The sequence below is a fragment of the Rhamphochromis longiceps genome, linkage group LG7 (genome assembly GCF_057381845.1).
Source record: "Rhamphochromis longiceps isolate RC_006_pf linkage group LG7, R_longiceps_female_GT1.1, whole genome shotgun sequence".
NCBI lineage: Eukaryota > Metazoa > Chordata > Actinopteri > Cichliformes > Cichlidae > Rhamphochromis > Rhamphochromis longiceps.
In genome coordinates, this window is record NC_140563.1 from 23,751,554 (window position 1) to 23,776,832 (window position 25,279).

Consider the following 25,279-nt stretch of genomic DNA (forward strand, 5'->3'; position numbering starts at 1 on the left):
AGGACCTGGCGCCATTCCACTGTTTTGTTTTCATGTATTAGAATAGAGAACAGGCCTCACTGTGTCTCCTGACCAAACAGTTTTGGATGAAGGACAAGCTGTTCTTCGTTTGAAAGTTATCAGGAAGGAGACTGGGTTCCTTTTAGAAAGCTATCAGGAATGTGTATGGGAAACCTGTGTGGGCCACTGGAATCTCCTCAAAGAGAAGACTATAGGACAAGTGCAAAGCCCTCACCACGGGAGAGAGGAACTGGTCTTTGTGATCAGAAATGCCATGGAAAAAGTGCGCATTGTTAGCAGCCCAACAGATTTTGTCCCTCTGGTCGTGTGATTCACCTACAAGGTCTCGGGCTCACTGACCCCCCCCCTGCTGGCTGTTAGAATGCCCACACAAGTCAGTGACACTACATTTTCTTCACACTAAGTAGCCAAATAGCTTTGCTGACCTCAGATTCATAATTTTGCTTCTGTAACTTCTGTGCAACTTTTTTCAATAACTGTGCAACAATATGAATTATTGTTTCAATGTTTTCTAGTTGGACTTCACCAGACAGATCTACAATTGTTATGCTATAAGTGTATTGAAAATTAAAGCATTTTTATTCAGATCATTTTTCTGTAATTTGATAGAATTTGATATTAAAAGATGAAACTTTTGGTGTATTGTCTCTCTAGTTATTGTCACGCATTATAAGGGGCTTCTTCTAGAGCTGTGTACCTTTGTGATGTGCACTAAGCCATTGCCTGTGATCGCCATCTTGTGGTAGTTTTTTCCTCTGTTCTGGTCGACTGTTGATCAACGGGAAATTTAAACTGATGATGTAAAAAATTAAATAAATGCCTGCTTATTTACTCTTTTTTCTTTGTCTCGTGCGTTAGGAAGTTTCCAAGGATCAAAATAATTCAAGAATAGAATTATTAAATTGCAGCCAACGTTTGAGGCATTTTGAAATCATTTCATTTTTATAGCAAGCAACACGTGATTTTCTTTTTTCTTCTTCCTTTTTTAAGGACACAATGTATGTGCCACACATAAAAATGCCTAAATTAGCGCCCTCTTCATTCTTCATGTAAACACCATTAGAAAAGGACTCCTTTTCTAATCGTGTTTACATGAAAAATGAAGATAAAAATACTGACGTCAATACAACAAATGCAGTCTAAAAAAATTAAAAACAAAATGTAAGCCGCCTTTTTCCATTTAAAATATGAATTAGTTTTTCTTTTGCGTTTTGTTCGGTAAGTCCCTTTCGAGACTTCGTAGTTCACAGCGTTGTTTCCATAGAGACAGAACTTCGTCTAGACGCAAGAGGATCTTTCAGCCAAGTTCTTCTAAGCTTCTAAGCGAGTATAGCACTAGTGCTGTATCCAGGTAGGACATTTTAAATAATTACGTATAACTTAACGGTAAATATGAGTACTTTGGATAAACGTGTTACAGTAAATGGTTTCAGCAACTGAAACTTAGCAGACCGTCTAATCATGCCTTCATTTTCACTGCTCTGACAGATAAGTAAATCGTCATGCTGGAGCTGGATGAGCCATTCACCTCTGACGAAACTGAAGAAGAACAGGAAAATGTTTCATGTCATGAAGAAGAGGTAAGGGTGTGGGCCTCGTTCTAAAAATACAGCACATGCATGTATGTTTCCGCTATTCTCCAAAATATTCTCTTCATTTACTATTTTTTGTCCAATTCTGCATACATTCTATCACCCGGAGAGCTGGAAATTAACAGCTATTTGTCAGGGTAGACACCTTAATTTATATCTCTACCACAAAAGCATCAGGATGATTCGTTTGAGAGCCACACATGAGCTTAGAGTGACACTGAACAGGACAGCGAAGCTAAACGGATAATGGATAGAAGATAAATTATGCACAACATAAGCTGACCCTCCGTAAATCCACTTACTGCCTTATGACTTATACATCCCAACTATTGCTTTTTCATATAGTGAGTATGGATGGGATTTAAGAAATTCTTCCAAATAAAAATAAATGGTACCAAATTGTCCAGTTCATTGGACTAATATCTCTTTAAGTGTAGTAATGCCATTTATGAATGCTGCTTAGAAAACAAAATGATAATTGCAACACAGTGACCCCAAAACCTTTGAGCTTTTGTATGTGTGGGTCACATACAGTGCAGACCCTTTTTTCCTTACTTTGTTTTTCTACTTTTGCATTCTCCCTGAACGTCTGCTGGCCTACTTTAAAATTAATCAGAAATCAATAAGGAAACCGATTGACCCATAAGCAGAATAGACAATGGATTTAGTATCAGTAAGAGTTATTGCTTCACTTTTGTCCCCACAATGCTTGCTAATATTGTTAATATTGCTTGCTTATATTAACATTTTCCTTTTGTGGCGAAAGCAGAAATAATAATTAACCTATTTTCTGACCGCAGGCTTCAGATAATTTCCCACCAGCTCTTCTAAGCTACTTTGAAACATCAAAAACTAGAGCGGCAGTTTGTGAGAAACTTATCCTTGAGGAACTTGAAGGTAAGTAATAACTTACAGCATTTAACTAATGTGTACGGTGATAAAGCTGAGATTATCTCCTCACCATTCTGGATTTTGTCTGCACTGTCTTTGAATTCCATGTCAGACTTCACACCATCAGATTCCACTGATAATATGATGAGGCTATCAAATGAAGTCAGCAAAGATATGGTGAAAGTGAATGAACAGGTAAATTGGTCTTAACGGTCTAATCTTGGTTGTTTTATTACATCTAAAATATGTCACGTGGCCTAATTTTTAAAAATGATTTCTTTTTACTGATACAGGTGGGTGGTGAAACAGAAAATGAGGAAAAAAAGGCTGATGGGTCCCTTCTTCAAACACGAATAGTGACACAAAATCCTTTGACTCACAATATGTCCATGTGGCCTAATAATGAAGGTAGATAACATGTACATGTGTATTGTTTGGGACAAAGACACCATTGTTGTAGTTTTGCTTCTGTACATCACCACAATTGATTGTAGATCAAACAACCAGCATGTGCTTGAAGTACACAGGCCAATAGCTAAACTGGACTCAAACGTTTTTACAGTGTTTTATTATGAAGTCAACAGGTGAATTTGTGGCAAAGTGTTACTAATGATGCGGCCGTGGGTCAGTGGGGGTGAAGGGGGAATTGGCAGGTTGCGACGGGGATGGAGCGGGTGCATCTGGGAAGAAAGGAGAACAAGGTTAAGAAGGCGCCAGACGCAGGGTATTTAGCGGAGGTGGTAATGACTGACAATGCTTACTGATAGTCAGGGTGAGCTTGGCTTTGAGGGAGAGGCGAAGAGAATCCAGGCGAGTACTGAAAAAGGCTGGCTGACCTGAGTGCCGAGGTGGTGAGTGGTGGCTGGAGGGCAGGCAGGTGAGGTTCTTTGTATTTTTCCAGAATGCGAAGATAATCCAAGGAGAGCTGAGGTTGAAGGCAATGGCAAAGAAGGTCCAGGAAAACTGTAGCACAGGAAACCAAAGTAGGCAACAAAACAAGTGGCAAGAGCATGGGGCAAAACCTTAGCACCGATACCAACGTGAGGTCATTGACAAACTGGCAGCAAAGGAGCGTCTGAGTGGAGCTTAAATCCTCAGCCTGATTACCCAGAATCAGCCTCAGGTGTGCAGGACTGCAGGAGCGATGATGGCTCCGCCCAGGGGTGGAGACCAAGGGACTCAGGTGCCTGGTGGAACTTTCCAGTCAAACCTCCAGATCCTGACACAGACTTTCTTTTTTGCTTCAGTCCCCTATTTCCCCCAGGTTCAAATTTAATGGGATAATTGATTGACAAGCAGTGGCCATGTGAGGCCTGATCATTTTTTTTAAATTTTAAATGAAGGAGATATAATATCTCAAGTCAATTCAATTCAAGTCAATTCAATTCAATGTGTTTAATTTTTGTTTTTATAGCTTTATACTGTAATTTCAATTATTTATAATATCAGGCCAAAAGAGATGTTAGTGGAAGTGAGTGAAAAAAGTGAAGAAAAAAAAACTATCAGAGAGACAGCCAAAACTTTAGAAATGGCCAGAAAAGTGAACAACTTTGAGGTTACTGAAGTTCTGATGTTGCATAATACAGCCATAATACACTCGAAATAAAGGTAAAAGGTAACATAGTTTGCCACAAGACGTCACTACTTTCATAGAATTTGCTGTCACTCACGACTTCAGTAACATGAAAAGGTAGATAATCCTGTCTTGTGAATAGACTTTTAAATTTGCAACTGAAAGCATAAAGCTAATGGTGATCAAGCTTCCTGGAGGTATATTTTAGTTAAATCATATATAATGTAGATGGACTCAAAATCACTGCCACGTCACTGATGTAAATTTAGAAAAAAGATTAGATTTGGATCATTCTTTATGCAGGAAATTTGGTTGTTATTTGTTATTAGTGCATAACAATCAATGGAGAGGCAAGGCATGTCTTACTTTGAGCCTGATTTGAACTACATATGCATGGCTTTCCTTTCTTGCTTACTGAACTATTGAAGCCTTACATTTTTGTATTTGTCTTAGATGGAGCTGGAACAGATCGATGTTGGGAGACTGAGAAATATTTGGCCCGGGACTTTAGCAAACATGACATAGCACCAGAGAAACACTGTGATGAGGAGATGCATAAAAACGAGGAAAGGCAAAAAAGAGAAATTAACTTCCAGGAGGAGCTGAGGAAGATAATGGAGGCAGAGAAAGTAAGTTACTTCTGACTTTTTTTTCTCTCCTCGACATAGTACTTTTGGATCCAGGTGGTAGAGCAGCTATCCCATAATTGCTACGAATAAACAATAAGCTGGTCTTAAGGGTAATTACATAACCCAGCCTTACTTGGATATGGAGGAAGTGGAAAAGAGGCCTCTGATAGCCTGGTGCACCACAGAGCCATTGTTTATGTTTATGGCTGATACCTTACTTAGTAAGTACACAGACTTAGTCCACAGACCGATCAAGCTCACCACAGAGGATATGAAAGGTTTGACTGTAATTGTCCACTGGAGCAAAAATTGTGTGTCTTTAGGACACTGACACACTGAGAACACCATCCCCAAAGACACAGTGGGCAGAGAAGCAGAAGATCATCATATCAAGAAGAGCCTGAGTAAATGTGGTTATCCAGCTGGGTATTTGACTACGCTGGGAAGACAACTAAGCAGTGCTAAAGTGTCATCTAAAGTGAAGACCACTGGTGATTCCTTATGTGTCTGGAGTGTCGGAACAACAGTGACACATGTTTTCATAACATTGTGTCTCTGTGGCTTTCAAATTCCAAACAAAACTCTCAAAAGTTTGTCCACCCCGAGGATTGTGTCCTCTGCCTTAAACAGAGTAATATTGTGTACGCAGTTAAGGACCAAGAACATTGAGATGAATTATGTAGGTAAACTAAACAACCTCAAGCTTAAGAAATGGCACAACACATAAGAGATAGCTTGTCTAGCCTGGACTCTACAGTCTATTTACAGCATTAAAGCAGTGGTCACGCTTTCACTGGCACATGGAGGAACACTGATTTGAGCATAGTAACAAAGGAACCCTCCAACCAAACATAGTTTACACAAAGATCACATTGGGAAGACAGGTCAGAAACTGATAAGAAGAACAACGAAAATACACAACATGAGGTGAGAGGAGGAGAAAAACGAACTCCACGCAGAGTGAGCTCCTAATGGGAGAACAGTTTGAGAACAGAAAAAATAATAATTAGGATAGATTGCAGATTATTATTGTGTAAGCTGTAGAGTACTGCAGCATTTTGGTAATTAGTGCAGTGTATTGTGATTGCAGTCCTGTGCTTCTACAGTAACTGTGGCAGGAGCAAGATTGGTGCTTGAGTTATTCTCTCGCTCCTTTAAAATGAACTTAAACTCCTGCATCGTAACCATTTTTGACAATTTCTATCCCTTCTGTAGATTATTCCAGAAAACCAGGCCAGCATATTTAAAAGCCTTTTCCCCCTCAGTTCTGTTCTGATTCTCAGGACAAACATTTGTATTATGATAATATGATGGGCTGGTATGGTGTGGTACAGGCTGGTATGTACAGCATTCATCACTAAAGTCAAGGGACCTGTTGTTTTACTGTGTTCTTAAGGAGTGGGGAAAATAAATGTATTCATTTAGATGCCTCAGGATTAGATGTTTCATACCCCCAGACAAGGGTACGGAGGGCAAACTGTCACAGAGAAAATACAGAATGCAGCAAAAATGGCTGTATTAATTAACCCTGTTGTGTTTTATTTATTCTGGTTCCAGCTGCATGAAAAGGAACTGGAATTGATGGCGAAAAGAGCCCAGGAAAAACTTGAGCAGGAGATGCTGCTTCAGCAGGTAATTAATTTTTTTTATTTTTTTCAAATTTGTGTGCAGTGTGACGTAGAGCACAGGCTCACCATTGTATTTTTAGACATTTGATATACTTTTGGGTATTTGTTATCAGCGCAGCATTTGGTAGAATCAATTTACTGAACATACTGGATTTATAAATCAGTGGTCCTCAAAAACACACCTTAAATTTAGTACTTATAGATGCTTTTTTCCATTTTGATTGAATACTTTTTGTGATGTTTGTAAATTCCATGTAGTTTGCTTAATATATTTCAAAGAATATATTAAAGAAATGAGGCAACTAGTTTTTTTGTAACTCTATAAATATCATCTCTAATTAGGAACTGATTGGTAACTTACAAAAACAAGTGGAGCAAGAGAGGAGGATGATTGAGGAAGAGCAGAGAAAGAAAAACAAAGAGAAGAAAAGGAAAAATGAAGAAGAGAAAAGGAAAAATGAAGACATGCAAGCGAAAAAGAAGCAGGAAGAGGAAGACAGAAGGAAAATGAAGGAGGAAGAAGAGAAAATTAAGAGTGAAGAAGAACAGAAAAGGAAGAAACTGGAAGAGAGGAAAAGATTGGATGAAGAGGAAAAGAAAAACATGATAAAATTAAGACATAAAGAAGAAAAGAAGCAAAAGGAGCTGTGGGAAAGGGAGGAGGTAAAGAAGAAAATGGAAGAAGAAGAGATTAGAAAGAAAGAGGAAGAGAGAAAAATTGAAGAAATCAAGGATGAGGAGAGGAGAAGAGAGATACAAGAGGTGGAGGAGATAAAGCAAAAGCAGAAGGAGAGAAAGAAAAACAGGAAAAGTGAGGACGAGGAAACAAGAATAATGGATGTCAAAAACAATGTGACAGAGGTTTCTGGAAGGAAGATGACTGAAGATCAAAAGACAAAAAATAAAGAAATAAGAAGTATTAAGGAAGAAAAGAGAATAGATAACGGAGGTGAGGAAGAGACGACAAGAAAGGAAATTGTAAGAAAAACTACAGAACATAAAATGGAAAGAAATGAGGTAGAGCAAAGAGAAAAGCCCGAGATGAAGAAAAAGCTGTTGAATGAAGACATCAGGGGAAAAGATGAGAATAAAAGAATAGATGACAAAATGCAACTCACGGAAAGTGAGGAAAAGAAAAAGAACGATGAGGAGAGTTTGGAAAATCAAGATATGATGAGGAAGGAGGAAAAGACTAAAACAAACAAAGAAGAGCTGATTACAATGAGAATGGAAGAAATGAAACAGAATGAAGAACAAGAACACAGAAACACAGATGAAGTAATAAAACTCAAGCCAGAGATTTGTGAGAATAAAGACCAGAACACAAAAATGGAACATGAGAGGAAAAAAGATAAAGAAAAGAAGCAAGAAGAGTTGCAGAAACACCAAGAGGGGCTTAGTATAGGAAAAAAGAAGGATGGGACGGGAAACAAGGAAGATGCAAAGGATTATGGAAATGAGGTGAAGGAAAACATACAAGCAGAAGAAAGGAAAGTAGAAGAAGAGTTGAAAGAACGAGTCGTAAGTAAGAATGAGCTGCGAGACAAGGAAAGAGAAAATAGCAGCATGCAATCTCATAATACTGGCAGGATCTCACACCCAGGAGGCAACACCACACGGACCTCAAGTGCTAATTCACTGCAGAGTGAATCTACAGCTGACCCCGTCAGCTCTGAAACTGCAAAACAACAGAACCTAAACAAGAACATCAGTCAGATCCCTGTGTATAAAACCAGTAACCGGCAAGATCCTGCAAAGCCTGGCACTTCTTCTTGCTTTTTGCCTGCAGGCCTTCCAGAGCACACAGAGCAGAAGAGGCTGTTGTGGATGAAGGAATGCATCCGTTGGTCTAATCTGTCCTGCCAGAACAGGAGGAAGCAGAAAGGATCAGTCCGGAGTAGGACAGGGCCAAGGAGGGTGGCAGAGGGTAGCAGTCTGCCCCCTCTGTGCCCACACACTCTGCTTCAGTCCACAGGATGGAGAGCCCTGCAGGAGGTAACATACTGTGTGCTTAGCTGTGATCCAGGAACACTGATGAAAATGTTTTGTACTTAAATGTTTGTTGTGTTCGGAAAGAATATTCACACATAGAACCCATTATTTTCATTTGAGATCCAGAAGCGCTGAAATATGTTTGGCTCTCTTTCAGGTTACCAGTGTGACCTTGGAGGACTTACCTGGCTGTAGCCTTTTTACCCTTGCCCAGTGTACTCAACTTCAGTCGCTCACCCTCAGACGCTGTGGACTGAAATCATTGGAAGGTATCAACCACTTACAAGAGCTCTGGTACATTGACCTACAGGTGATTATATAGTTAAAAAATAACAAAAATAACAAAAAACTAGTCATTACTGTGATTTTTTTTCATGTTGTTTCAGTCATTTCAGTCACAACAGCTTTGCTTTTGTTTTGTTTTAGGAAAATGACATCTCATTTGTGGATTGTGAAAACATGAGCAGCTTACGAGTTCTTCAACTTGCCCACAACAAGCTGACTTCCATCCATGGTTTAAATGGTGCTGAGAATTTGGATATTCTTGATCTCTCGCATAACTCCATCACCCGTATTGGTGAGAACTCATGAAACACTGACAGCTATTGAAAAAAGCCCCAAAAAAGAAAAACGGATTAATTTTTTCGTCAGTATAATGTCTGAAAGTGTTTGTGTTTTAAATACTTATTTGCTAACAATGTGTGTGTAGCAGCTTGAGATAACGCGTGACTGATCCGAACACCTGGTAAGTCTAAAATCCTCAAAAAAGAGCAGCATTCACTTAACCTGAGAACAGGCACGATGCCATCGTGTTCCATGTAAACACAGAAAGTAGTATGAGTGTGAAACTTCAAAATAAAAAGAGTCTATGGAGTATGTCAAATGCATTTGGACTTCTTTATGTTTAACAAAATGAATGAAAGTTATGGCTCTTAACATCAGAATCCTGGTAAAAGACATGCTGCAGTTACAATACATTTCTTACATATATTTCATTTGAAATTCTAAAGGACTACATTCAGAGCTTATCAAACCTGAGAAATAAACGTGAAAATGGAAAAAAACAAACAAACAGTATCTAAAATCTTTCATGCAACATTTTACTTATTACCTCACATGCTAAAGGACTATCATAGATGGACATCAGGAATTCCAAGTTTCCCTCCAGGTTTAACTAAACTTCCTCTTCTGGTCAAAAAAATCAATGTAATGTAATGTAACACAAGAGGGCAGCATCTCTCTTCTTTCCTGCTGAGGACGTCACACCATTCACTCTGCAGTGAAAACTGCAATTTTGACTCCATGTACAGACTGTACTTTTTTTTTAGACTGTATCATGTCAACTTTTAAGACTCATGCTCTGCTTTCTGCATATATTCTGTCTGCTTCCTAGCTGGTCTGGAGTCTGTAAGGAGGCTACAGAGGTTGTCAGTGAACCACAACCAGCTGATCAACACCAAAGGGATGAGAGATGTATATACACTGCTCCACCTGGATTGCTCTCACAACCACCTGGCCAACGTGGAGGGTCTGGAGAACAGTGCTCTGCTTCACACACTGGATCTAAGAGGAAACGGCCTTACTGAGGTAAAAACTCACGGCAGATGACTGGAAGCACTAAATCTAATATCACTGTTCACTGTTGCAATTTTGCGAGAGCTGCAGAGAAAGTGGTGTGGGTGTTTGAGACAGGTGATGGGCTTGAATTAAGCCTAAAATCCTTTTGCTTTTATCTACTACGTGCCCTTTTAATTGAGAAACAGTTCCCCTTATTCCAGAAGTTACGTTTAGTGATAAATGATTGTCAAACCTTCAAAAAATAAAATTAAAACCAGGCAAGTATGACAAATATAAATAAGGTGCTTAATTTCAATTAAAAAAAAAAGGAAGCTGATCCATCAGATCTAATCCAAGAAGTACCTCAGTCAAACACATGCTGTTGTTTGCTAATTCGCATTTCTCAGCTGTGAAAATAAATTTTACCTGGCCAAATTTCAAATTTTCTCCAGTCCAGCAGATGTGCTGTTAAAAATGTATATTATTGCACACATGTGATAATGGCCCACTCTATCCTCAGTAATCTTTCAGTCACAGATTAACTATGCTTGTGTTTGCCAAGCCTGAAAGTTTTATCACAGTGCTTCACAAGCAGTGTGAAAATGAACCTGACGAGCTTCGCTTGTGGCAGGCACTCATAGCAGTAGGCATAGCAGGGCTAAAACAACTGACATTGATGGATGAGGTCGTTTCGTTGCTACAGCAGGAGCAGCGGTGTGAAGTTAGTCTAACCTCACAGTGTGATGGGTGTTAACTGACGACTTTGTCCTGTTGCTTCATCAGCCCCCGAGTCTGAACAACCAGGTCCTCCTCAGAGAGCTATATCTGGATGACAACAGCGTCTCCTCCCTTCACGGCCTCGCTGCCTGCTGGCTTCCTCTAATGCAGCACCTCTCTGCAGCTCAAAACGGGTATCCAGTATTCATCCAATACTACTTGCCATCTGTCTTCGCCTAAGTTTTGTTATGTGATATATATTCAAAGTAGAAAATAACACACGTGCCACAATTTTTTCTGGCTTTTCTTTCTTTTGAAAATGTAACTTGATATAAAAAATTGCAATCAGTAGGTTCTGTAAAACCACGACGAGTCAAAGCCACACAGTCGCATAAATTCAAAATGCTTCTGTGTTTAACGGTGACATGAGCGATGCATTGAGATGTGGTCTAGCTTCTAATGTAATTTGTCTCTTATTTTCCTAGAATTACTCAGCTGCCCTCCATGTCTAATTTTGTGTCCCTTGAAAATCTGGATCTTAGATACAACTGCCTGTCAGGTAACATGTTTTCTTTATAAAATGGTGAATGGGCTGTGCTTGTTTAGCGCTGTTTTACCTTAGTGGTTCAGCAAATGTCTCTTGTTCACTGTTATGCAAGCGCTACTCCTAATAGAGCATCGCCTGCTCTGTTAGGAGCAGCTTGGCCTTCATTGTTTTGCTCAGGACAGCCTGAGTATAGAGCTGCTAATCCTGTGATTAGTGGTCAACCTGTTTTACCACCTAAGCCAGTTTAAAACCTGTGGTTTTTCTTCTTCTTTCAGCTCACCGTACTTGAACTATTGCTTTTATATTTTGTTGATCTTATTTCGGTGCCTTGTGTAAAATTTTGTAACTTTGTAACTTTGATATAAGTTCACTACACACCTCTGCTTATTTCATGTAGGTTGATATAGTTTGTAAGTTGGAGTTATATTGAAACTGAAGAATATATTGAAAAACGTGTCATGCTCTCTTTCAGACCTGCAGAATGTGTGTGAAAATCTTGAGGGATGTCAGTTCCTGCGTGAAATCCACCTCACAGGGAATCCTCTTCAGCAGGAGAGTGGCTGGAGGTAGGGTAAGCACTGGACAGAGTAAGAAAATGACATGATATACTGTCTTTTTAGTACTAAATATGTTGTTATCTGTATGTATCTGCTTTCACGACCCATCATGCAGTGATAGTGCATTGCGCTAGTTTCAGGAATCTTGAATTTTCTGGCTGCCTCTCGTTGAGACACATTTTCCTCACCTGCTCCACAGTTTCAAATCAAGATATAGTAATTAGAAATTTCTGTTCTTTTTGGAAATTATTTGGATAGAAGTTCCAGTTTCTGCCTCTTTTGCTCTTAAATATAACTTGATATGATGGGTGATCAAAGGAAAATACCACTGAAAAGTCAGTATTTGCCTATCCAAAATTTAGTCTGTGGGCTCAGGTAGTCTAAACATTCCAGCTGAACACTGGTCTCCCTGTCCACTTCCAGGATTACCACTCTGATCTGCATTGCCTATTAGATTACCAACATCTGTATGTGTGTATGCCACACTAAGTGGTCATAATTTCCAAAATATTGATACAGCAGAAAAATCAATTATCTTTTCATTGTCAATTTGCTCATTCACTTACATTGCTTAAATATTTTACCAGTGTTAAGGCAGTTGCAATGAGTTTATATGAAAAATATGCAATGAGCACTTATATTCTTTGAGGTTCTACTGGGATGTCATGAGCGGTGATGTCAGCTGTTACAGGTTTGCAAAGTTATTTGGCTCCTCAGAGTCAGTTACACCCAGCAAAATAACCAAAATATGAAAAACTATACTAGTTTTGGAAACTTTTTGCTTATTTAATAGTCAGATTTTTATCATTGTTCATATGTTGGAGTTACTGCCCAGCAGGTTCAATAAAAACATCAATAAAAAAACAAAACAAAACAAATGTTCTGTTAAATTTTTGCCAGTACCACTGCCAATGTTGGTTTCCATAAATGGTAAATGGCAAAATTTAACGTGTGATTAAAAAAATACAGGAAAAAAAGCCTTTAAAAATTTATATTCATTTTAAAATGGTACATTGTACCATATTTTTTTAATGATTTTTATTGTGCTGACAATATGAACATAAAATCTATTTTTTTTATCTTTAGATTGAGTTTTTAGAGGATTCTTTGCTGGAATAGGTGTAAAACTATGAGTTACTTGTGAACACTTTCTTCCTTAAGCCATAACTGAAACATTACCTTAATTTTTCACTGAACTTTACTTAACCCCCAGTGCCAACAGTAGAATTAACCCTCAGTATTTCCACACTCATGCCCTTGCCCTTTCATCCTCAGCCAGTGATAACACTGGCTAAATAAAAGCACCAAAAGGCAAGCGCTAAGAATTACAATCCCTGTAGGCACCCCCTGATCCAGGAGAAATAGATGAAGAAAATACTGGCCCTGATTAATCAGAGCCGCTTAAAGAGCCTATGTTTTGGAGGAAGTCTTCACTAAATGAAATACGGAGTTATGCTCATAGGAACTGGAGAATCAGGATGAAGGATCCAAAAAAGTGTTTTAAAAGAAAAGGAGGATAAAATTTATAACAGTTTAGTAAGACTCAAGTTGAAGTTTGAGTATCTTCAGTGTACTGTAGATATAGCTGTGAATAATGAAGCCCTTATATTAAAAAGGTAATAAGTTGCTGCTATTTATCCAATTTTGTCTAATTCGGGTTTGGAGCTTCATTTAAAGACAGCGAGTCAGGCATCCTATTTAGGGTTGGAATCCAATTCTAATCTGTGTTTGAGAGACCCAGTGATCCACATCAAATCTATCTATCTATCTATCTATCTATCTATCTATCTATCTATCTATCTATCTATCTATCTATCTATCTATCTATCTATCTATCTATCTATCTATCTATCTATCTATCTATCTATCTATCTATCTATCTATCTATCTATCTATCTATCTATCTATCTATCTATTGTGAATATATAAGTACATGTAAAGTACTTCACATTATAAAGAAAGACATTTTCATATAAACCATTTATGAATGCATCTGAAGCAGTAAATGACCTCAACACATGTTTTGTTCTCTCTGGTGAAGTCGTGGGACAGATTTAAGAGCATACAGTACTCTGGGAATCGATTTTAGAAAACCCAGTTCTTAATGTTTTTAAAAACTGACTTCGCAGCCCAAAGGCTTTTATTTTTGCAAATTTTATTGTTGCTGTTCCCTAGTGCCCTGTAGAGTTTCCAGCTCCACATTTTCCCACTGCACAGAGACCACATTTGGCCAGTGCTCCACTAGTAGATGCTCTTAGTCTGTTTCTCTGGCAGATATTTGAGATTCCTCTGCTTGCACATCCTTAGCCTCGGGCAGTGGTTACCTCTCCCCCTGTATCACAGCCATTCAGGGCGCTCCTCCAGCTGAATGCTCACACTACCTAACATATGCACTTTGGAAAGGATTTCTATCCAAAGTGGCTGTGTAACTACACTTTTAGAAAATGGCACTAGATTGATAGTAATGAGTTCAAACAGGTTCAGATTGTAGACTCAGACAACCAATAATACCAGGGGATGACTAAATCACTGTACATATGGTCCTTTAATTAGTTCAGAGAACAAAATGTACTGTGTACAAAACAACATATACTGTGAGAGGAAAGTTAAACGGTTTCCTCAAAACACTACGGTCTAAACAGAGAATGGTTCTGCCAGCTTTAGAGAAGCTTTCTGTTGGCTGTGAATATTATTTTCTTAGTCAGGCAGTGATTGTAATTTGACAGTTATGAGTCGTATTAGTAAGTAAATAACTGGAAACAAATATAGAACTCAAATTAAACTACGTCTATTTGGCAAAACTATTTTGTGATCTACAAAATCTGTTGAGTAAAATAAGTGTCCTGTTTCATAGCCCTGACACCTCTGTGCAACCTCAACCTGAGTTCCGTTCAAGTTGCCCTCATTGTCTTTGTTACCTGTTAATAGTGTTGTTTATTATAAACTTTAAAAAAATCACCAAGCTGTTTGCCTTTAATGCAGAGGTAATGAGTTCATACAAAAATACAGATATACATAATACCAGTAGCAGTTACAGTTTTTCTCAGTTGCTTTGGTGCATTTCTCACAACAGAATTGATCTCTGCACCACTACTAAGGCTCTTCTCAAAACAATTAGTGCAAACTGCAAAACATGGTGGATAACTTGCAAAAGTGAGTCACTTCATCAAAAAGAAAAGTCAGTTGTTCAAAATAAGTAGTCAATGCTTCAAAAGCAAGTCCCTTAATCAAAACAGATAATATATTCATCAAAAGCAAGTACTTATATCAAAGTGTCAGGGCTGTCACAATTACAAGTCATTACACCAGCACCTTTGGTCACAAAATCAAATGGTTTGAACATGTTCTCATTGTGACGGATTTCTTTGTAGGTGCTCCCCAATGACATGTCAAGTCTGGACAGCATCCATGGCATGTTGAAAACCATAAATTGTAAAGGAAAATCAAGACACTTCATATGCACTCTTGATAATATTTAATTGAAACTGTTCACAGCATTGTGCAACTGGGGAAATACAGCAAATCAAACATTTTACAGCAAACATAAACTCACTTAGACAGTAAACCTTACTGCAGTAGTTATGAAACAAAACCCTGAAAAACAGACACTGCTGCATATCAATCATTGATATCTAGACGCTCCCGTCTGTCTGCCCACATATTTGCATCAACATCACAGCGAATGTCAGCTCTATCGACGCATCGGGGAAAGTATCTTCTGGAGTGTTGAATCCACCCTCTGCAGGACTCTGCTGTGATGTCATCACAAGCTGCATCCATAGCTGCTAGCAGGGTCATTTGGGTATGTGGATGCCTGTCATATACCTTCCACCTCCAGGAAGAGAAAAACTCCTCAATTGGATTTAGGAATGGAGTGTAAGGAGGAAGAAACTCCATAAGCATCCTGTCGTGTGCTGCAAACCACTGCCTGACTACAGCAGAGTGATGGAAGCTAACATTATCCCAAACCGCTACATACATTGTCCGATTGTCACCAGGATCATCCCTTTCATTTAGTGGGATTAGGTCCCTATAAAGAGCGTCCAGAAAAGCCAACAGGTGTTGTGTATTGTATGCACCAATACGAGGAATATGGGTGTGGACGACATTTTCTGAGATTGCTGCACACATTGTAATATTTCCTCCTCGTTGGCCTGGGACATCAATGGTGGCTCTTTCTCCAATGTGATTTCGTCCACGCCATCTGCCTTTTGCGAGATTGAATCCCGCTTCGTCAAGATATACAAATGTGTGCAGGTGTTCCCTGGCTTCCAATTCCAGGATACGCTATACAAAGGATGAGAATGAAAAAGTCTGTAATGGTGCATTTGGCACAACAGATTGTACAGTTTGAATTGTAAATAGGATTACAGTAACATGCATAAATGTAAGTGCAGTACATGGCCTAAACTTTTACAGTAAACAGAGGTACATATGCAAACATGTTTTACCTGTACATACTGGTGACGGAGCTCCTTCACTCGTCACCTGTGACTGGGTAGAAGAGGCTTTTCATTGGTTGCAAGTAAGAGTAACACACACCACCTTATCTCACACATTAGTGTGAGATAAGGTTCACCTGAGAAAAGTAATTTATGGAGATTTTCATGGAAACTCCTTAAAAATAGGGTTTTCAAAATGGGTGTACAAATTGTTTGACAAGATGTTCAACAATTTTGAGTGCACTGACACAAGCAATGAAATGAAGACTATTAGTTGTAAGGACAATGACTATTAAGCCGGTACAAGTATAAATAATTGTGACATTCATGATAAAAGCAAGGAGATAGTGATGAATAGCAAGTCAAAAGTGACCATTCTTTAGATATTTGTACTTACTCAACTGCTTCATGTCCAAAGGCATTTGCCTTTGGACACCGCCACAAGGTTGTGCCAAAACAACTACATGTTGTGGAGGTTGAACTAACTATTGTGCAAAGTTTAATTCTGTTGTGAGAAATGCACCAAAGCAACTGAGAAAAACTGTAAAATGGTATAAATAATGCATTTAAAAATATTAGTAAAATCACTTCTGCACAGCTCAGGTTTTGCTGATTTTACTTTCCTTTTCAGATCCACACTACAGAAATCAGTGCCTGGCCTTAGAGTCATTGATAGCCAGGAGACAGATTCCTTTTTCTTGCCTCCAGCTGTTCAGCAGGTCAGCTCGGCCTCAGACTGCTTCCTAACTTTCTGCCAGGCTCAGCTTCAGCAGACTCAGAATTTACAGCAGCATCACAGCAGGGAGCACAGGTAAGAGACAGGCTGCCTGTGTCAATGTGCTTGCAGTGTGCTATGTGTTTAGTGTGGATAACTGCAGGTTTTGCCGGTGGTAGGATGTGTGTTTGACCCCAGAAGTTACTGCTAACACTTTCTTAAGTTATCCACATTGTGGAAGAGAAAACAATCTGCAGATACAAGTGCTTATTGTGAACTCAGTTTACACAATTTCCATATTGTCAGATTTCATACTCACACTCATCTTATATGATCTGTATTTGTAAACTAAAATATTGCAGGTAAGCTGCAGATTTCTGAAGAAGCTTGAAAGCAGATCATGGGGAAGAGGTGCGAAATGTTCAGCTTCAAATAATAAAAAAAAATTGGTTATGGTAATAGAAAACGAATACTGTACTGCAGAATTCTCGTCTCTTCTACTGTATGCATAAAAATCAAGTTATGTTTGACTGAGAGTACTTAAGATATAAAGAGATAGGATGAAGGCATGAGGTCAAACCGAGAACAGGTTGAAAAGAAAAGAAGAATCAAATAGTAAAAGGGAATAATAAAGAACAGGGCAAAACAACAAAAATAACCCAAAACCAATGCACCAGAGGTTATATTACACTTTTTTTGTCGTGTACTGCTGAACCTGTCAGAGATACCGCCATCAAGCAGTGAGGAATGTTAGCTATCCTCTTGTTATGTCTGATACATAGGGCGTAGTGAGCCTAAAGACAACGTCCATCTATTTTCACAAGTCCTTCAATGTCACTGGCCTCTGCACATATTGACACTCCTATACAAGGAGGACCACCAGCACTTAAAACAGTGGTCAACTTTCTGCTTATCTTCCTGACCTTTTCAAATTACACAGTACAAAAGATGAAACGCGGTGGCGGCTTCTTGTATGGGTCACATCGAGGACTCCTATGGCTTGGGGGAGGTTAGCGTGGCCCTCCCCTTGCTTCGCCCCTCACTGAGTGCCCTCTACCCTTCTGGCCTCTGGACAATGAGCCATTTTGGGGGCTTTGCAAGAGCCAACACAGCCATTTAACCCCTGGCCTGACCTTGTGTCAGACTGAGTTTTTAGGGGAGTTGAGAAGAGTGCCACACGCCAGTCAACTGGTGACTGTAAGGTGAGGTACTGTGGCGTATTAGGGCTATTACTCTCTTTTACAAGGTGTAGGGATTCTACCAAAGTGCCTCTGTTTCACCCATAAATGAGCATGCCATTAAATCAAAACATTTTGTGGATGTGGTGGGAAAAAGACCAATAAACCCATCTACTACCGCAATCTCCCCACTTTTTCCACTGTGTTCTATGGCACTTAGTATTTTTTAGGTTTGAATTGCTCCTTATGTGGTTGTAATGTAAAAGAAGTGAATCAAAAATTATGTTTCTATGTTATGTGGAAAAAGATGGGTTATAGAGTTTTGCTAAAGCTAGTGTGTGAGCAGTCTGAGTTAAACAAATGAAATGAGTACTTTCCACTCATTGTGCCTTCTGTTTGTGGTACCATCACACAGTATGGTAAAGAAAAACTGCTAAGGCAAAAAGCCAAAGCTTTGAAGAATACACCAGTATTAGTCCATTTCAGATTGCTGAAGCCTCATTTTAGCATTAGCTAAATGTGCCCTGAGCATCTTGCAAAGGGTAGTGTGAACAGCAGAAGCAACTACAGCAACCTATATGTTTTTTTGTGTTTGTTTTCATCAACATTTTAGCATTATATCTTTTATCCTTTCTCCCACCACTCACCCCAGCCAGTCATGTGAGATAGTTGGCCCTGCCGGAGGTTTTCATCCCCACTGTTGCCTAGTGCTTGCTCTTAGGGGTCGTCTGATTGTTGGGATTTTCTCTCTGTTTTTATCAATTTTATTGTTATCACCAAACCACATTTTTCACCCACAATGTAGAAAAAGTGAACACAGAAGTGAAACAGTTACACAAGACTTTTGTTGTGTTAAGTATACATATCATTTCTGGAGCTGTGAGGTCTTCTATGTTCTGTTCATAGTTGTCTGACAGTTGCGACAGACACAAATTGAATTTTCAAAAGGACAGTAAACGCCTCTATAATATAACTAGTATAGGGTTTGCTGCTGGCTCAGGAATTTCTTACAGCTCTCGACCTCAGTTTTTTTGTTGAGTGGCCTCCTGGGGACACCCATGTGATAAAGCAACACCAAATATCTCTAAATTTCCTGTATTGCAAGTCAGAAGACAAATAACCACTGAGAGCTTTTAGCATCTACATACATGGTTGGATATGTTCACAGGCGAGTATTAATCAGCGAATAACTTTTCATTTTCCTGTCATGAACATTGTATACTGAAGCTTTCTTTTACCCGTGTTATGGTGACCCTGGAGTGAACCAGCAGGTAGAGGGAGGGAGGGTCACTGGTGTCACAATCCTTTAAGACCTTCTGACTCTTCTCTTTCTTATCCCACTGAGAGTGAAGAGCGAGGTCTTTGTAGAGAAGGAGTTGCACTACTTGTGGCTACTGGCCTTCCAGACTGGCCGAGCGTCTCTGGCCCCTCGGGGTTTAAGACAAGGAGCGGAGCATAGCTAATAGATTAATTAAGTTTCCATTGAGGTAGCTTTGTTGTCAGTTTATCCCCTCAATGAAAGAGACATTATATGGTATTAGGGCACACACAGAGCAGGCAGACAGCTCTTTCTCTCTCGCCCCCTCACCACCCCTACCCTCACATAAATATAAGGACACACTGACCACACCTATCACAGGCTGGCCAAGAATAAGAGCTAAAAATGGATATATATGTGATATTTAACTCAAAATGGAATGGCTTTGATCCTTTTTGAATGATTTAATTTTCTAACACCACCGATCACTGTGTGTTTTTAACCCTTGTGTGGTGTTCGTATTTTTGTTACTCAGCCAGTGTTCATGGGTCTGGTGGACCCGCTAGAGTTTTGGCTTTCCAAATTAACACTATCAAACAATTTTATGTTAAATTACTCAACAGATGTTTACTTCATCCCAATTACAAGACATATGAACAGCAAACATGGTTAATTTTTTCCCTTTACCTTTGTTAGATCACATTTATGAATTAATGTGCTTCTCGTTTTTCTTTTATATAAAATGTTATAAATAAATCAGTTATAATCAAGTGGAGTGAGTGGAAAGACACAACACATTTACACGTGAAAAAATAATTGATTGTTTAATTTTTCTTTTGAAAAAAACTGAACACGGGTCTCACAGACCCGAACACCATACAAGGGTTAAATAAATCTTTCTTTGAGAGTTTTGGTTATAGACTAGTAGTATAATCCTCATTGTGATTAGAATGTATGTGAATCTATTCTGGAAACAGAACAATTTTCTTCTTATCACCAGTATAATTAAATCTGACCTGCATAAAAGTCAAAGTTATAGCTTATCTGCTTTTACAGTATCAGAGCAATCCTCTCCACGGAGTTCACCTCACAGGACATAGAGAAGACATATTTAAAGAATCTCATTCTTGCATTAAACAACCCTAAAAGTGGTCAAAGGAGCTTGCAAAGAAAAGCGTCTGGACTTCTTTAAGTTACTTGAAGACGTTTCACCTCTCATCCGAGAAGCTTCTTCAGTTCTGCTTCTGAAGAAGCTTCTCGGATGAGAAGCTTTTCTTTGCAAGCTCCTTTGACTACGATGACCTGGATGACTGAGAACCTTCACAGACAACCCTAAAAGTGGATAACTGCTTCTCCTGAGCTCAGAACAATATGCTACAATTACTGCTTACAGTAAACCTATTAAATAAATTTGATTGGGAACCATGTGGACTAAGATTAACTTTAATGTCATTCACTTTATTGCCATTGCACAGTCATACTTTGTGTTGTACAATGAAACTGGGGTTCCTTCCTTCATCGGTACTAAAAGAAAGGCGAACAGTAATCATGATAAATAAGATATATGCAGAGTAAGGTGTACTTGAAATGCAGAAATGAAATGGGCAGCGATAAAAATATATGTGCAAAAATAAAATCAGTTATGTAGGTCAGGTCAGGTCAGGTATTTGCATTGATTAGGACTATTGCCCTGTTGTCAAAACTGGTCTGTATTGCCAGTTAATAATGTAACGTGAAATATTTTTGTATGTGTTTGTTTACAGCAGACTTGCATTTCCCTTTAATGATGTGCAAAGCTTCTGCCGGCACTTCAGTATGACTCTGAAGCTGGCTGAGGACCAGAGATTTGCCCATGAATATGGTGAGACCACTGTGACTGATGAACACTGGGCTGCAAGTCAAACAGCGCCTGAGAAAACACTGGATAGTGTCATTGGTGAAGAGCTTATGGATTGCCGAGATATAGAGTCCACTAACAAATTACCACCAGTCTTTCCAAATAGAGACATCATGAGATGCAGCTATTGGAATTTTGATGAGACTCCAGCTACAGAGAGTCACTATGACACATTTGGCCCAAAACAGGGTCCAGCGACCTTCTTCAGTGATGAAAAAGCATCTGTCTCCAGCCATCAAGACTTAAACCTCAAAAAGTAATTCACTCTCTGCTTTTATCTGAGTCACTCGTGTGTATGTTTGTATATTCACTCTAATAAAACCTTTGTATTCGATGAAAGATCAGCTGATAAAAATGCATGCGATGAAAACCTCCAAATTCATTCGTGGTATACAACTGGATGCTGCCGACTTAAAGCAAACACTCTGTTTTTATGTAATTCTTTTAACAGAGCTCAGCCTTTTATTAGTTTCTGCTGCAAAGCATTTGTCATCATTGGAGCCTCCTCTACTTGATTTACACCAGAAGACGTTGAAGATTTTATTCATTTTAACACGTAGCTTTATCATTAACACTGTGCTATCTTCGGGAGGACAATACATCTTTGATTTGAAGGGTGGCTTTAGACAGGCTTAAACTCTCCAGAGTACTGCTCTCCAGATGTCTGCTCACATATAAATTCATGTTTTGAAAGATGAAGGTGCTATGATATCATGTGCAATATATCCCTCACTTTGTGTGTATTTAAATGCCTGTGTGTGTGTGTGTGTTCTTTTTTGAGCAGCACAGCAGCAGTTGTGATTCAGCAATGTTGGAGGAAATACAAGCAGATATGTGGGAACATTAATGCTCCCCCCATCACAGAGAAAGGAGGAGAAAGAGGAGGAGATGGAGGAAAGCCAGAGTCAAGACTTTTCTATATTAATAGGAGCACTGCTGGCAAACACTGTGCGGCAACTGTCATCCAGGTAAAACATTTGTAGCTTGTAGCATTTGTAGCGTCCTAGAACAATTTCCCTCTGAAGATTTCTGGGTAACAACTTAGAACGGTTATCCAGGCGAGTTCATATGAATTCAGTCAGTCAAACTGTTTACTTGTAATAGACCTCATAGCACCATATCACCCCAACAGAGCACTTTGCTCTGAGACTGCTGGCTTGCTTACCTAGGATGTTTTAAAGTAAAACAGGAGGCAGAGCCTTCAGCGTCCAGGCCCGCCTTCTGTGGAACCAGCTACCATTTGGAAGTAGGAGATAGACACCCTCGCTACTTTGAAAATTAGGCTTAAATCTTTCTTTTTTGAATTGGAAATGTTGTAGTACTAAATCCTCCATTTTTATGCTGCAATAGGCCTAGGCTGCTGGGGGCTTCCCAAGGTGCACTTTCTTTTTCATTCACCTTTTTTCACTCACTATGTGTTTACACACCTCTCTGCATTTAATCATTAGTTATTGTTAAACTCTGTCTCTCTCTGCGTCCTTTGTCCTGTGTTCCTCCCCACACCCACAACTTGTGACAGCAGATGGCTGCCCCTCCATGCACTTGGTTCTGCTGGAGGTTTCTTCCTGTTAAAGTTTTTTTTCCCACTGTCGCCAAATGCTTGCTCATAGGCGGTTGTCTTATTGTTCGCAATTTTCTCTTTATTATTTTAGGATTTTTAGCTTACAGTATTAAGCACCTTGAGGGTATTGTTGTTGAGATTTATATCCATCTATCCACTGGGCCACTGTGGCTATGACGTCTATTTTCATTTCGCAGTTGCAGAATTCAAAGGCAGAGGATTTTTGGTAGCAAAAGCTTTTAGGTTCCTTCTTGTGGCCTGAGATTTATGTGTGTAGCCCAGATGCATTGCTTGATGCTTTGCATTTGCTTTGAACGTAGCCTGGCTACACTAAAATCCCTGAAAGATCGGCTGTTGCTCCTAGAGGATAGCAGAAACTGCTGAATATCACAGATAGCAAATAGTTGATTTGTTCTATTTTGGGTTCATTAATTAGTGAGTTTATAAAAATTTGATAAAAAAGAGTAGGAAAAAACCCCATCAGAGTTTGTCATAGCTTAAGATTATGCGTTGAGAAGAAACTGCTCACATTAACCTTTTATTGTGTAATTAAGGATCTTACTTCTGCATGTAGAAAGTGTGCCTGAAGTCACTTCCTCTTTGTGGATATCTGAAAATGCCAATTTTCATCCTTAAAAACTGAACTTCAGGCCTCATACGTTCTTGAGGCTTATTCGGCTAATCCTCTGCACAGAGGTGTAAGCTGCTCTTCTGAAAAACATGCTACTCATCACCCCTCTCAAATCCCTTTTCAACACACAAAGTGTTTGATGACTCCTTGAGGGCTAGGTAGAGGCTGGGAGTTGCCGTGTACCGTGCACTACAGCACTGTGTAAGTGTAAGTGTGTGTTTTGTGCATGTCAGGGGGGTATAGAGTGATTAATCAGATTCCAAAGACGTGCGGTAGTAAGAGTTCTAAAATTCCTGTGCGGCTCAACTTGAAGTGAAGTGTGCCCCCCCCCTCTGCCCATTGGGAATTGCAGGATTTAGAGGCGCACTGGAGCTCTATTTGTCTCAGAGCAGCCTGGAGTCACACAGAGTTCAGACAGCAGAACACTCAGCAATTAAAAGAGGGGTTAACATGTTTTATCTTCCTAATGGGATAACATGCAATATTTACGTTTGCTCCATGATTCATTGAGCAACTACCATTTCTTTTTCTGGGTACCTCCAGGCATTCTGGAGGGGCTACTCTCTGAGGAGGAGGCTCACATCTGCTCTTGCTGCTGTGACATGCCCCAGTGTTGGAGAGGATGATACCTTTGAGGAGGTGGACATAGATGAATTTGTCTTTGATGAGGTATCTGCACAAGCCTGTATGTTCTTCACTTTCACGATTCGGCAGTTGTTCCCCATCTCGCACCCCATCAGACCAAAAAACCTGCACAGAGGCTAACACATAAATGTAACACATAAATATAGTACTGTATACTTCACTCCAAAGACACTTTATTTGTGGTTTGTTTGTCATTGCCGTCCAGAAATTCAAGTATTTTTCATTTTCATAAAGGCAGCTTTGGAGGAACACTGCACACTGATGCTTTCTCAGGACTCGTCTACCAGACACCAACTTGTGTCAGAGCAGCAATTATCTACGAAGGTAAAGTTTGATATTCTTAAAACCTGGTAGTCCTGACATGATATTCTCTAATACTTTGAAACCTGCTATGCAAATTGTGAATTTTGGGATTTACCATCTTGTGTTATGTCAGTGTTGGAGTTATTTTCTTGCTTGTCTACCTCCCCTCCAGGAATTGTCTCACCCTCCCTTATTGATCTCTAAATTTATTCACTTGGAAAAACAGGATTATTTCCTGGAGGGCTGAAAGTTGCACAGCACCAGCAGATGTCATTTTTCATGCTGGCTGGACTGTCGTCCTGTTTTTTTTCTTCATTTACCTCTTGTTGGATCTTTTCTTTGGAGCGTGCTCAGCGCTGTACATCATGGTAGCCAGTTTAAGCAAGCTGATGTGGTGCAGCTGCTAGCGTGGTCAGCCTCAATATGTTGACACTGAGGCACAGATCAAAGGCAGGGGATGAACAATTTAGCACTTTAACCAAGAGAAAATAGAATCTGGAGAGTAATTAAGCTGTTACTTTGACTTAAATATGAGAATTCCATGATTGTGAACCGTTCACTCGGTCAGCCACATACCTACAACAAAAATAGGCCCCTGAGTTAAGTGTCACTGGATATAATAGTGTAGAATGTAATCACTTCCCCCAAGAGTTACAGATAACTGTAGTGTTATTCCATGAAAAATTAATTAGTATGCCACAACAGACTGCTCAGATTTTTGTAACTATAATGAAAGCATGCACAATTTTACCTTTGTTACAGGTCCTTTAAGTACACAGATGTCAGTTGAAGTTTTCCACTAGTAATCTATGTCTATTTTTTTCCTAGGATTTTTGAGTGTGCTCAAGTTCATAAATACAGGAGAAAGCTACATTAGTTTTTCCAGCCTGAAAAACACATTCAATTTTTTAAAAAACTGCAACCAAATCAATTTTGCATAAACTC

At 39.3% G+C, this 25,279-nt stretch overlaps 1 protein-coding gene across 1 annotated transcript in view; it reads left to right on the forward strand.

Moving 5' to 3' along the window:
• Nucleotides 1-1,282: 1,282 nt before the first annotated feature.
• Nucleotides 1,283-25,279, forward strand: part of lrriq1 (leucine-rich repeats and IQ motif containing 1) — a 40,207-nt gene continuing 16,210 nt past the window's right edge. The window contains exons 1-19 of the mRNA XM_085412952.1: nt 1,283-1,372; nt 1,510-1,601; nt 2,414-2,510; nt 2,617-2,699; nt 2,798-2,912; nt 4,531-4,706; nt 6,264-6,338; nt 6,677-8,329; nt 8,484-8,636; nt 8,753-8,903; nt 9,720-9,913; nt 10,667-10,794; nt 11,086-11,159; nt 11,620-11,713; nt 16,778-16,957; nt 21,061-21,450; nt 21,979-22,162; nt 23,930-24,055; nt 24,266-24,355. Coding sequence (XP_085269078.1) covers nt 1,524-1,601; nt 2,414-2,510; nt 2,617-2,699; nt 2,798-2,912; nt 4,531-4,706; nt 6,264-6,338; nt 6,677-8,329; nt 8,484-8,636; nt 8,753-8,903; nt 9,720-9,913; nt 10,667-10,794; nt 11,086-11,159; nt 11,620-11,713; nt 16,778-16,957; nt 21,061-21,450; nt 21,979-22,162; nt 23,930-24,055; nt 24,266-24,355 — 4,041 coding nt within the window. The 5' untranslated portion in view covers nt 1,283-1,372; nt 1,510-1,523. The remainder of the gene's footprint in view (nt 1,373-1,509; nt 1,602-2,413; nt 2,511-2,616; nt 2,700-2,797; nt 2,913-4,530; nt 4,707-6,263; nt 6,339-6,676; nt 8,330-8,483; nt 8,637-8,752; nt 8,904-9,719; nt 9,914-10,666; nt 10,795-11,085; nt 11,160-11,619; nt 11,714-16,777; nt 16,958-21,060; nt 21,451-21,978; nt 22,163-23,929; nt 24,056-24,265; nt 24,356-25,279) is intronic.